This window comes from Bufo bufo, chromosome 3 (assembly GCF_905171765.1).
Source record: "Bufo bufo chromosome 3, aBufBuf1.1, whole genome shotgun sequence".
NCBI lineage: Eukaryota > Metazoa > Chordata > Amphibia > Anura > Bufonidae > Bufo > Bufo bufo.
Genome location: NC_053391.1, coordinates 448,799,147 through 448,813,082, shown reverse-complemented (window position 1 = coordinate 448,813,082; position 13,936 = coordinate 448,799,147). Strand labels below are relative to the sequence as shown.

Below are 13,936 nucleotides of genomic sequence, written 5' to 3'. Positions count from 1 at the left end.
TATTTTTTTTTTACTAACTTTTAGCCCCCTTAGGGGCTTAGAACCCTTGTCCTATTCACCTTGATAGAGCTCTATCAGGGTGAATAGGACTTCACACTCTCCTGGCTGCTCTGTGCTTTGTGCATACAGCAGCGGGAATCTGACTATGGCAGCCAGGGCTTCAGTAGCGTCCTGGCTGTCATGGGGACTGATTGGAGCCCCGGGATTACACTACTGGGGCTCCGATCAGAAGCTGCCACTGCCACCAATGAGGAGGGGAGAGGGGACCCTGTGGCCACTGCCACCAATGATTAATGTGGCGGGGGGGGCGGTGGCGGCGCGCACTGCGCCACCAATGTTTTTAATACTGTGGAGGGGGGGCACACTGCGCTACCAATGAAGATAACGCGCCCATTAATTCATATACAGGAGGCGGGAACTGGCTGCAGAATCATATAGCCGCTCCCGACCTCTATGAGCGGTAGCTGCCATCCGCTGCAGTTAACCCCTCAGGTGCGGCACCTGAGGGGTTAACTACCGCAGATCGCAGCTACCACTCATAGAGGTCGGGAGCCGGCTATGTGATTCTGCAGCCAGCTCCTGCCTCCTGTTGAATTTGAATGAGTGAGTCAACATCATTGGCGCAGTGGTCACAGACCCTCCCCTCCTCTTGTCCTCCCTCCTCTCATTGGTGGCAGCGGCAGCAACGGCACAGGGGGGGGGGGGGGGACACTGCTTCCTTCTCCCCTGTGCTGCTGAGGGAACACGGATTGCGCTGACCACAGCGCGATTCTTGTTCCCGATTCGTTATCAGCAAAATAGATACTGATTACTTTCAAAATCCAGAATATCGGCCGAAAGTATCGGTAAAACTGATAATCGGTCGATCCCTAGTATGAATGACGTTTCATGCACCAATGTTAAGTAAAGGTTTATGGGAGTAAGATGCAGCTAATTTATTAAGAGGTGTGTATACCTTTTAATACATTTGTTGTAATTTTTATGCTGCCTATGCCCATAACTAGTGTAGATTTAATTTATAACTTATAGCAGGTTTCTGGTGTAAATTTTAGGATTATTCCCATCTCTGATATTGATGGCATATCGGATCAATGTCAGATAGGTGTAGGACCGTTCCTATCTCTAGAATTGGCCCCCAAAGTGAAGGAAAGCTCATGTGCGGCCACCCTCCATTCACCACTATAGGAGTTCTGAGTATAGCTTGGCAATATGCATCTATGTCTGAGATGGGCCAACCCATTTAAGTGTATCCTGGCAAGAGAACCACTGCCCACTTTTGCTAAGCTCTGCCCTCCTTTTTGTTAAAGGGCTGTGAGTGGTAGGAAACAGGTGAAAAGTTGTAAAATGTTTGTCTCTACTTTGCAAAAAGTAACTTCTGAACACCAGAAAACTGGCATACGGAGTTAATACATGGACCACCAGTGTATTAGCATGCTGTAAATGGCTAATAACGCTGAAAAACTATTGATTAAATTTAGTTTTTCCTGCAACTCATTATCGGACCTGTATTCTAGCATACTTGTTGTAGCAGAACAATTAATAAACCAAAATTTGTTTTACTTCTTTCAGAGCCAGTGGAGGAGAGTTCTCCAGTGGATGTTCCTGAATCTCCAGTGTCCGAAAAAGAAGAGCCCCCCTTGTCTGCAGAGCCTCAAGGTGAGTGAAAATTAATTTCAGTTTAGAGTTCACCCTTAAACATTTATCACTTAGTTACTTCTGAACCATTGAATCTCAAGCCCCGTTTATGTAGCTTTCCAGCTGTTGGCAGCTGCAGAACTAGGATTCCCTACAAGTGGGTATGCTATAGTATTACTAGTTACTAGTGATCTGCTCAGTAGAAACAAACATGATGGGCTCATAGACTATCTTCTACAGCGAGGAGAGAGCGAGCACTCTGTGAAAACTTCTACTCTTTCCTTGTTCAAGTGATTTGATGGGGTCTCATCACTCAGCCCCCCACTAATCAAAACCTTTGACATATGAAAAGGTTTTTCAAAGTACAGGTACACTTTAAAAGGTGTTTTCTATCAATAGTTAAATGAGGTTCAACACTATTTGTCATATTTGAAAATAGCTTTGGACCTAGACATCTGATATGCTATACATGAGGGATAAGCAACCTCTGGCACTACAGCTACAAATCCCAGAATCATTCTTTAACTTCTATAGGAGTTACAGGAACTGCCGCGTGTGTGTGTGCACACTGGGAGTTGTAGTTTCACAGAAGCTAGAGTGCCAAAGGTTGCTGATCCTCTACATGATGCACAGCACAAGAAACAGTTGCTGGAGCATCAAGAAAGCCTACTACTGACCTGAGTTTTCATTCAACAGTTGATTGAAGATGAAACTGCTTTATTTCCATAAGATGGGATTAGTACCATAATATTCTCAATTTACAGTGCTCCTTATCTTATTTGACATACTGACTTAAGGCCTTATTCACATATTTAGTGTTTAGTGTTTGGTCAGTGATTTCCATCAGTGATTGTGAACCAAAATCAGGACTGTGGGGTGCACAGAACAGGTGCAGATCCTTCCATTAAAGGGGTTGTCCGGCTTTAGAGCTGACATACCCATATTTTCACCCAGGCAGCCCCTCTGATGTTAGCATCGGAGCCTCAACCTTGCCCTGCGCAGGGCTAGGCCTTTTTTTAAAAATATTTACTATAATACACTGCTGGGAGCAAGCTTCCGCCCAGCAGTGTGTTCGGTGACGTCACCGGCTCTGATGGGCCAGCTTTAGCTCTGCCCTAGCCGTTTCTACAGGCTAGAGCAGTGCTAAAGCCCGCCCATCAGTGCCAGTGACGTCAGCGGGCTCGCTGCTGGTCGGAAGCCTCCGCCTGGCAGCCTTAGGGCCGGTTCAGACCTGAGCGTTTTACAGCGAGTTCCTACGTGCTGTAAAATGCTAAACAGGCAAGAACCAATGCTTCCCAATGGGCATGGTTCTCACCTGAGCGTTTTACAGCACGTACAAAAGGCGCTGTAAAACGCCATACGCCCCAAGAAGTACAGGAGCTTCTTTGGGGCGTATGGTCGCGCGTTCCCGTACATAGACTTCCGGGAACGCGCGACTATGGGCGTTGTTTGTTGCCGGAGCTGCGTCTGTAAACGCGCAATACAATCGCGCATACAGAGCGCTCCTTCGGTACGCTCAGGTCTGAACCCAGCGTAATGGAGAGCCCGATACGTCACTGGATTTCCTTAAAATGCCTTTTTCCTGTGCGATTCAGCGCAGGGCAAAGGATAGCATCGGAGCATGAAATAATCTGATGCTAACATCACCCCTGGCTGCCTGGGTGAAAATATGGGTATGTCTGGGTTCAGCTCTGAACCCGGATAACTCTTTTAACAGTTTTCTCTGTGTAGCCTCCACTCCTGGTTTTGGCTCACAATCACTGACCAAAACACTGATGTGTGAATAAGGCCTAAGGCTGCTTTCACATGGGCAGTACAGTTTTTTGCAGCAGTATTGGTGAGCAAAAGCAAGGTGTGGAACCTGCAGAGAAAACATATGATGAGAATGTTTGTTTTTCTTCTGTGTTGTGGACCCCCTCCAGGATTTGGATTCCAAATACTGATGCTAAATACTTGCCAAATACTGATTGTGTGAAATTCCCTACTGGCCATGTATCACCAATTTGTTGCAGGTTAGCAGAAGTAAAGATGAACTGAAGGTACCTGTAGCTGTGTGCTCCGTTATTTTGTGAGCTAGGTAGTGTGACCACCCCATAAGTTAGCATGAACGTATTATTACGTTTTATTCACTTGCCTTATCTGTTTTAGAAAAGTTGATATATCCTGTAATCGTCATGCTTTCACATGCATTTTGATATTTAGTTTTATGAGAATAATTTCAGTAAAACTTGTAATTTATTCATATATGGTAAATCTAAAGCGTGATTGACACTTTTCTGCATGACTATGCTTACAGAAATAGCTGCCAGTCACTAATTAGGGCCACTCCCTGGACTCCTAAGGATATAAAAAGCAGGGATTTAAATGAATAAATAACTAGATTTACTGAATCTTCTCCCATAAAACTATCAATTTGCTCAGCTCAATCTGCTCTAAAAATGTCTTTATTATATACTTTGATCAGAATTGCTACTTTTAGAAATGGGAGGATTTCAATAGAGTAGGGAAACCATGGATTAATGGGCTTCTTACTGCTTTTCTTTCAGCTTATTTGTCTATTTTGTAGAATTCAGGACATAGTAAACAGTAGTCTGAATTCAGCTGATGGTTTACTGGATGTAAGCGGTGAATCTAGATTTATTTCATTACGTTTATCAGAGCTGATTCTGTAAGGCTCCTTTCACACAGGAGTGTTCCACGCATTGGACCCGCAGCATGAGTATGCAGCAGCTCCCGTCCTGACCTCCCAGCACTGACTAGGTCCTATAGCATTATATTGATTTATGATGCTATGTAACCCTTAGAGGTCTGGAATGTATTGGATAACACTGACAGCATTAGGTCAGTGTTATTCAATACATTCCAGAACTGTAAGGGTTTATATAGCATCATAAATCAATATAATGCTATGCCACCCCCGTCAGTGCTTGGAGATCAGGACGGGAGCTTCTGCTTACTCACTCTACGAGTCTGGAGTGTGGAACTTGTTCTTGTGAAACCAGAATATCTCAAGAAGACCTGGACATTAGCGAGGGACATTTTTAAGGATTAGGCCCGAAGTAGGTACAGGTTCCTGATGGGGTCATCCCTATCGGGGCGGATGCTCCTTGTTTGCTAGGCAGGGACTACTAGCTCCCTACCCTCACTTAGACAGGGTCATCGTTTTAGGGCTTGCTAGTTTTTGTCCCCAGAAGACCAGCTTTATCACAAGCTCCCGCTCCCCTGATTCCATGGATACCATACTGAAGGACGGGCATCTGGCAGATATAAAACCACAAATTGTATTCCTGGGTCTGGTACGATCTTTCCATTTATTATCCAGGAGTCTTTGTTATCCAGGTGTATACGAGATTATTATGTATATGTTATATATATTTTTTCTCACTTCATTATTTGAGCACTTTGTTGGATTTTTCTGCATTTTTAATTCTTAATAAGTAAAAGTTACGTTTTATTGTAACAACATCCATGTCTTCTTGGGATATTCAGGTATTGATTATACCTGCACACCTTATTATTGTGTACAGGTTTAGACTAGGGATAGACCGATATTGATTTTTTAGGGCCGATACCGATAATTTGTGAATTTTCAGGCCGATAGCCGATAATTTATACCGATATTCTGGGAATTTTCATTTTTGAGCAAACAAAAATTTTCCTACACAAATCTGCTGAAAATTAATATGTTTATTGTTAATGTGTATTTTTTTTTCAATCTTTTTCATTTATACTTAATATTTTAGTGTTTTTTTTTTTTTACTAACTTTTAACCCCCTTAGGGACTAGAACCCTTGTCCTATTCCCCCTGATAGATCTCTATCCGGGTGAATAGGAGCTCACACTGTCCCTGCTGCTCTGTGCATGGTGCACACAGCAGCATGGAGCTGAACATGGCAGCCAGGGCTTCAGTAGCGTCCTGGCTACCATGGTAACCGATCGGAACCCCAGGATTACACTGCTGGGGCTCCGATCGGAGGAGGAGGGGAGAGGGGATCCTGTGGCCACTGCCACCAATGAGTAATACTGGGTCGGGGTGGGGGGTGGGGGGGCGCACTGCGCCACCAATGTTTTTACTATTGGGGTGGGGGGCGCACTGCGCCACCAATGATTAATACTGGGGGGCTTAGGGGGGGCGCACTGCGCCACCAATGAAGAAAAGTCTCTCAATCATTCATATACAGGAGGCAGGAGCTGGCTGCAGAATCACATAGCCGGCTCCCGACCTCTATGAGCGGCAGCTGCGATCCGCGGCACCTGAGGGGTTAACTACCGCGGACCGCAGCTACCGCTCATAGAGGTCGGGAGCCGGCTATGTGATTCTGCAGCCAGCTCCCGCCTCCTGTATATGAATGAATGAAAGGCTTATCTTCATTGGTGGCGCAGCGGCCTCAGCCCCTCCCCTCCTCTTATGTTCTCTCCGCTCATTGGCGGCAGCGGCAGCAGCAGCACAGGGGGAGGAGACACTGCTTCCTTCTCCCCTGTGCTGCGGAGGGAACACGGAGAGCGCTGAGAGCAGCGCGTTCTGTGTTCCCAATACGTTATCGGTATATCGGCAAAATAGATGCCGATACCGATAACGTTCAAAATCCTCAATATCGGCCGATAATATCGGCCAAACCGATAATCGGTCGATCCCTAGTTTAGACTTCTCTTGTGGAGCCAGCCTAAAGGAGTGAATGAAACCTTAGACCAGTAAAAAAAGGAGCGCCTTTCACTTCTGGCATCCAGAAGGGTTTTGTATCACTGTGAGGCTTCATCCCTTTTCCACTTTGATAAAAACAAGAATGAGGAGTAATGTAGGAGGTTGCCTTTAATTCTTACTGTGGTTGATATGGTCTTTACATAACCTTCACTTGTTGGTGCGTTAGCCTGATAGCTGTGTTAATTGCTTTTTTATTTCCAAAACTGAAGTGTTTCTTACAAACTTTCCAGACATGTTTTTCCAGTGTGACTCTAATCAGGATAGTGGGACAGATAAAGAAGGTATTACGTACAGTTTGACGCATGGCTATAAATGTTTTTTGTGAGCTTTGCTTATTATAATTGTCGTTTTTTTTAGCCACGTAGTCAGTAGGTTTCCTATAGTCATGTTAGCAGTTCCTTTTAGTTTAGCACAGTAAAGTCCACTCCTGCCCCGCTTGATAATTTGCATTGCCTTTTAGATATTTTCCAATAGCAAGTCTGAATTCTCACCACAAACTGGTGCAGTTTTTAAATTGATGGTCAATGGCTGCGCAGTTCTGTGGTAAAAACTGCAGTTTACCCACAGCCCCCTGACCATGACACTTCTAGTGTCATTTCCATCTGTTCCATGGCCACTACATGAGAACCCAGTCTTGTGCATGTTCTCATTGATTATTGTTAATTCTACGGAGAATAGATGTAGCATCACATTACCTGGAATCTCCTCATTCTTCTGTGCATTGAGGCTGCCATCTTGTATGCATTCCTTATTAAGTGTAGGGTTTACTTCTACTATGTGCATCTGTTGCCTGTGAAGGATATATTCACAGCAGGCAGATTTGTTGCAGCATCTTTTTTTGCAGAAATTCAAGCACATTGTTTTCTGCAACCACTATTCGGATAAACGAGCGAATTGCAGAAATGTAGTCCAACAAGGGTCTAGACAGATATGAGGTTCAAATTTTGCTTGAACTGCTGTACATCCTTTTAATAAATCTCTCATGCTATAGGTTTGTAGGATAGCCATCATTGGTCATCGCCAGATTGCATTTTTCACATTATTTCTCACTTCATCTACTGGATCATCTTACTATTACTCCTGACCTGCAACATAATTATTCCTCAGCAGTAATGCTACTGCTCTAGCAGGAAGGTTGTTATGGGAAGCTTGCATATAAACCTCCATGCATGCCTTATTTTATCACTTCTAGGACTAAAAACGTCTTTAACGTGTGTGCAGTGTTTCCACATTTACCTTTAGGAGACTCAACAAGCTCTGTCAAATGAAAGAAGCCTAGTTTTTGCTCTGATAGTAATTTATAGTAATACATTGCACTGCAACCATAGTGTACAAGGTAGTGTCAGTCATGTGATTTTCCCATGTGAACCCTTTCTTGGCCGTCCCAGGACGCATCTTCTCCTGAGGAGCCACTGAGCAGTATATGAATGCGTTCAGCACATGCATAGATACAAGCGATTCTGCTCTCAGTATCTGTGCATGCCCCGAACATGATCAGCCCCTACACACAGGATTCGTCCAAGAACAGCTGGAGATGCAGTAATGTGGGTAAATTACATGACTGCCATCATCTTGTGCCCTATGGATGCGGTGACTGAGGTTTACAGTGTATATTGCCCATAGAGGGGCTGCCAGGGGTCTTCTGCTGAGAGGCATTGGTAATGTGTGATGTGATTTATGCATGTGACAGCAAACAGTTTAGGGACTTTTAGTAAGGGTACTTTCACTCATGCGTTTTTCTTTTCCGGCATAGAGTTCCGCCCTCGGGGCTCTATACTGGAAAATAACTGATCAGTTTTATCCCCATGCATTCTGAATGGAGAGCATTCCGTTCAGGATGTCTTCAGTTCAGTCTTTTTGACTGATCAGGCAAAAAATAAAACCGCAACATGCTACGGTTTTATCTCCGTCCAAAATGCCTGATCAGTTGCCGGAATGCCGGATCCGGCATTAATTTACATTGACATGTATTAGTAGGCATTAAGAAACACCTGAAGGACGGATCGCATGCACAAACCAGGGAAAACAGTGGAAAAAAAATACAAGACGGAGAGACAAGCGGAGAGACGGATCAGTTTTTGCAATGCATTTGTGAGACGAATCCGGATCCGTCTCACAAATGCTTTCAGTCACATCCAGATCGGCGGATCCGGCAGGCAGTTCCGACGATGGAAATGCTTGCCGGTGTTCTGCCAGATCTCTATACCTTGCGAAAAGTCTATACCGGAAGTGACGTGGCCGCAGAGGAATCAGCTGGAGGAGGGGGTGCGCGGCGCTGCGCAAGCGCACATCCACCGGCTTAGCAAAGAATTATTGCAGCGCAGCAATAGAAGTACTTCATACATCATGCGTGCGCACTTAGGGGTATAGAGATTTCTCGCCCATATTCCTTGGGGGACACAGGAAACCATGGGTATAGCTCTGCTCCCTAGGAGGCGTGACACTAAGCGAAAGCTGTAAGCCCCTCCTCCATCAGCTATACCCTTCAGCCTGGAGAAGAGACTGCCAGTTTTTGCTTAGTGTCCAAGGAGGCAAGACACCCCCTGCTTATGCAGGGTTGTTATCCTATGATTTTTATTTTTACGTATTGTTTTTAACTCGGTTTTTTTCTACCTACAGGGACAACAGAGGCGCATTAGACCCCTCTGTTTCTCCCGGGGTTGAGTTGCGCCAGTGCCGGTAATTCCGCACTGCCGCCTCCCCCACAGAAGACAAGGTGGACCAGGGCAGCCTCGCTCCCCTGCGTCCCGCCAGCTCAGGGTCGCCCGCACGCCAAGTCCCTCCCCCGGCTTCCTGCCACCGCGGTGCCAGGAGCTGAAGGGGCGACCCCCGCTGGATGGACTGAGGGCGAAGACAGCGTATGGTGAGAGTGGCTGCTCCAGCCTCCCCTTCCTCCCTCCCACCGCTGCTACCAACATGGCCACTGTTACATGGCCACTGCTACAATCCCGGACAACTCGGCCCTGCCGCCCCCCCCCGCCCCCCGCCACGGAATATCGGGACGTTACCGGGCTTAGTTGGAGGGCAGTCCTAGAACGCTGCCTTACAGGGACGGCTGCAGACATGCAAGCCGTCTGCTACATCTAGGCGCGGTGGGAGCCGTTTTCCTGGCATAAACGGCGCCATGTCATGGCCGGCACTTCAACATCCTTGGGGGTTAAAATCATTTTGCCGCGCGCGCGCGGCTCTGCTTCGGCTTCAGCGCGGCAGAGGGGGGGCGGAGCTTCCTTACACATTCAGCTCCGTGCTGCTGCGCTCCGCTACTTCCGGGTTCATCTCTCTGCCGTGCGATCCTGAAGCCATTCAGCTCCGTGCTGCTGCCTCTCCTCCACAGCCTCCTCAGTCTGTTCCCCTTACAGCTGCCGCTTGTATCTCCGGGTCTGGTAGGACTGTTTAACCCCCTCCGTGCCACAGTACTGTTGCTTGGTTCTCACTTTTAAGTGCAACAGCTTTCCACCATGTCAGACCCTTCTGCAGCCGCCAAGCCATGGTACCATGCCTGTACTGCTTGTAGGGAACCCTTTCCCCGGGGGCAGTCTGATCCGCACTGTACTGCATGCCGAGCTCCACCGCAGCCTCAGTCGCCCGCTGTGTCGCTCCCTGCTTCCTCTGACCCGCCTGACTGGGCTAGATCCCTGTCCCAGGCCGTGGAAAGCCTCACTCATGTCGTGGGCCGCCTAATAGACAGGCCACCTACCCCGCAGGACGCCACTCTGACTGTCGCGCCCTCCGGGTCCACTGCTTCTGCCGCTGCAGCGGGTTCACCCTCTCCTAGTGACCCCTCCCGAGCTAGGCACTCTCAGAAGCGTATTAGAGTAGAGCGAGCCTCCTCCTCGGATGCCTCCCTCTCCCCGCCACGCGTGCGCACCCAGACGAGCCTCTCCTCTCCAAAGGATTCGCTCTCTGAAGGTGAATTGGCGGCTTCAGATTTGGAAATGGACTCGGCCCTGCCGTCCAAGCTAGCCTCAGCGATGGGTCAACTCATCTCTGATGACCCCCCTAGCTCGGACGCAGCTAGCGTCTCCTTTATCAGACCCAGGCAGGCCTCAAAAGTCTTTCCAATCCACTCTGATTTCTCCTCCGTGGTGTCTAAGGCTTGGGCTCGCCCGGACGCCCGTTTTGTCAACCCAAAGAAGCTGGACATTTGCTATCCTTTTCCAGCCGATGTCGTGGCCACCTGGTCTTCCCCACCCAAGGTGGACCCCCCTGTGGCCCGGCTGTCAAAGAACACGGCCATCCCTGTTCCCGACGGGTCCTCTCTTCAGTCAGCGGAGGACCGTCGCATGGAGACCCTGTCCAAGGGCATTTTTGCTGCCTCCGGTTCTGCCCTCAGACCGGTTTTTGCCTCTGCTTGGGCAGGGAAAGCAATCTCTGCTTGGGGTACGCAGCTGGAACAGGAGTTGGACTCGGACATCCCCATCCAGGACCTACGTTCCTTGGCCCAGCTTATTATTCGGGCCGGGAATTTTGTCTGTGAGGCCTCCCTTGATGCGGGAGCCCTTATTGCACGCTCCTCCGCCCTGGCAGTTGCCGTCAGGAGGGAGCTCTGGCTGAAGGTCTGGAAAGCGGACGCTGCCTCCAAACGTTCCTTGGCGGGGCTACCGTTTGCGGGTTCCCGCCTTTTCGGGGTCCGCTTAGACGAACTTATTTCAGAGGCCACGGGTGGTAAAAGCACCCATCTTCCTCAACCCCAAGCCAGGGGCGCCCCCCGCGGACGCCCTGGTGCGTCTCGTTTTCGGTCCTCCCGCAGGGCCTCTGGGGCTCCCACCACAGCTGCCGCTTCGGCTCCTCCCCAGGACAAGCGTAGGAAGCCGTTTTTTCGGGCGCAGCCCTCCTGGCGCAAGCCGCAGGCTGCCCGCACACCCGCAGCAAAACAGTCCTCTGCCTGAAGGCGCGCCCCCACCCACCCGGGTGGGGGGCCGGCTCCTCCTTTTCAAGGACGTCTGGATGGCTCACGTCTCCGACGCCTGGGCCCTCGAAATTGTGTCCTCCGGATACAAAATCGAATTTGCATCCTTCCCTCCGGATCGGTTCTTTCGCTCCCGCCCCACGCGAGACCCGAAAGACGCGGCTGCGTTCTCCGCGGCCGTTCAAGCCTTACTGGACAGGGGGGTGATTACCCCCGTTCCTCTAGAGGAAAGATTCCAAGGGTTCTACTCGAACCTCTTTGTAGTTCCCAAGAAGGGAGGTTCGGTGCGGCCCATTTTGGACCTCAAAAAGCTCAACCGTTTTCTCCTCCTTCGACGGTTTCGGATGGAGTCCCTCCGCTCCGCGGTGGCTTCCCTGGAGCAGGGAGATTTCATGTCTTCCATCGATATACAGGATGCCTACCTCCATGTTCCGGTAGCCCAGTGTCACCATCGCTTCCTTCGATTCGCCGTGGGGGACCTCCACTTCCAATTTGTCGCCCTTCCCTTTGGACTGGCAACAGCCCCCCGGGTGTTCACCAAGGTCCTGGCCCCGGTTTTAGCCTTACTCCGTTCCAGGGGTGTTTTTCTGCTACCGTACTTGGACGATATCCTCATCAAGGCTCCGTCCCTTTCTCAAGCGGTTGCCAGCGTGGATCTCACTCTAGAGACTCTGGCGAGGTTCGGTTGGGTCATCAACTTCCCCAAGTCCTCTCTTCCCCCCTCCAGACAACTCGTCTTCCTGGGAATGCTTTTAGACACGGGAGCGGCGGAGGTACGTCTTCCCTCGGAAAAACGTCTGATCCTCCGTGGGGCGGTTCGGGGTCTCCTTCTCCACCGTCGACCGTCCTTCCGCTTCTGCATGCGGGTATTGGGGCAGATGGTTGCCTGCTTCGAGGCGATCCCATTTGCGCAGTTTCACTCCCGCCCTCTCCAACGGGCGATCCTCTCCTCCTGGGACAAATCGCCGCAGTCTCTGGATCATCCCTTCCATCTTTCGCCTCCGGTGCGGTCATCTCTCCGCTGGTGGTTACAGTCCCCTCTTCTGGGCATGTCCTTTCTGCCACTCAACTGGTTGGTGGTTACAACCGATGCCAGTCTCTCGGGCTGGGGAGGCGTGTTTCCTCCCCGATCCGTCCAGGGCATTTGGTCTCCATCGGAGTCCAAACTCTCGATCAATGTCCTGGAACTGAGAGCGGCCCTTCTGTCTCTACGACACTGGACTCATCTGCTGAAGGGTCATCCAGTTCGTGTACAATCAGACAACGCCACGGCCGTGGCGTACATAAACCACCAGGGGGGCACTCGCAGCGCTGCAGCGATGCGAGAGGTCACCAGCATTCTCCGTTGGGCGGAAGCCCACGTCCCGGCCCTATCTGCAATTTTTATTCCAGGGGTGGACAATTGGGCGGCGGACTTCCTCAGTCGCACCACCGTCGACCCCGGCGAGTGGTCTCTTCACCCGGAGGTATTCGAGGCCATTTGCCTTCGTTGGGGCATTCCGGACGTGGACCTCATGGCCTCAAAATTCAATCACAAGGTCCCCGCCTATCTGTCCAGGGCCAGGGATCCGGGAGCTTGCGGAGCCGACGCCCTCGTTCTTCCTTGGCGAGGCTTCGCGCGCCCATACATATTCCCTCCCATCCCTCTCCTGCCCAAGGTCCTTCGGAAGATCGCGGCGGAAGGCGTCTCGGTGATTCTGGTCGCTCCGGACTGGCCCCGCCGGTCTTGGTATGCCGACCTCATGCTGCTCCTGGCAGACGCGCCCTGGCCACTGCCCGCCAGGGAAGATCTTCTCTCTCAGGGACCGATCTTCCACCCGCGTTTAGGGTCCCTACGTTTGACGGCGTGGTTGTTGAGACCACCGTCCTGACACGTAGGGGCTTTTCTGCGGACGTCGTCCGCACCATGATCCGCGCCCGTAAGCCGTCCTCTTCTAGGATCTATTATAGGACCTGGAGGACTTTTTTGGGGTTCTGTGCCGAGCTGGGGATTCCTCCGCTCCGCTTTTCTCTCCCCACCGTTTTGTCCTTCCTGCAGAGCGGACTGGCCCAAGGTCTAGGCCTTAGTTCTTTGAAGGGTCAGGTATCTGCGCTGTCCATTTTGTTTCAGCGCCCACTGGCCCCCCTTGGCCCTGTCAAGACCTTCCTTCAGGGCGTGGCTCACGCGGTTCCCCCGTATCGCCCTCCGGTACCGCCCTGGGACCTGAACCTGGTTCTCTCAGCGCTCCAGGCTTCTCCTTTCGAGCCTCTGCGGACGGTTTCCTTGCGACTTCTGTCCTGCAAGGTTATTTTCCTTGTAGCCATCACCTCTCTTCGGAGGGTGTCCGAATTGGCTGCACTCTCCTGTCTGGAACCTTTCCTAGTGTTCCACCAGGACAAGGTGGTTCTTCGTCCGGTCCCTTCCTTCCTTCCTAAGGTGGTCTCCGCCTTTCATCTGAACGAGGACATCGTTCTCCCCTCTTTGTGTCCTTCCCCTTCCCATCCGCGGGAGAGGAAGCTTCATCGCCTGGACGTTGTCAGGGCGCTCAAGATTTACCTGGAAGTAACCAGCTCTTTCAGGCATACTGACTCGCTCTTTGTGGTCCCGGAAGGGTCGCGCAGAGGGATGGCGGCATCCAAAGTTGCTATCGCTCGTTTTGTCAAGATGGCTGTTACTGAGGCTTATCTCGCCAAGGGCAGGGTTCCTCCCC

General features: G+C 50.4%; 1 protein-coding gene across 4 annotated transcripts in view; it reads left to right on the top strand.

The window, feature by feature from the left end:
- Nucleotides 1–13,936, top strand: part of EIF5B (eukaryotic translation initiation factor 5B) — a 115,903-nt gene that overhangs the window by 46,922 nt on the left and 55,045 nt on the right. For 2 of the 4 annotated variants that reach the window (XM_040425095.1, XM_040425094.1), the window contains exons 8-9: nucleotides 1,570–1,656; nucleotides 6,568–6,618. In XM_040425095.1, coding sequence (XP_040281029.1) covers nucleotides 1,570–1,656; nucleotides 6,568–6,618 — 138 coding nt within the window. The remainder of the gene's footprint in view (nucleotides 1–1,569; nucleotides 1,657–6,567; nucleotides 6,619–13,936) is intronic. The other 2 variants (XM_040425097.1, XM_040425096.1) reach the window with 1 other exon arrangement.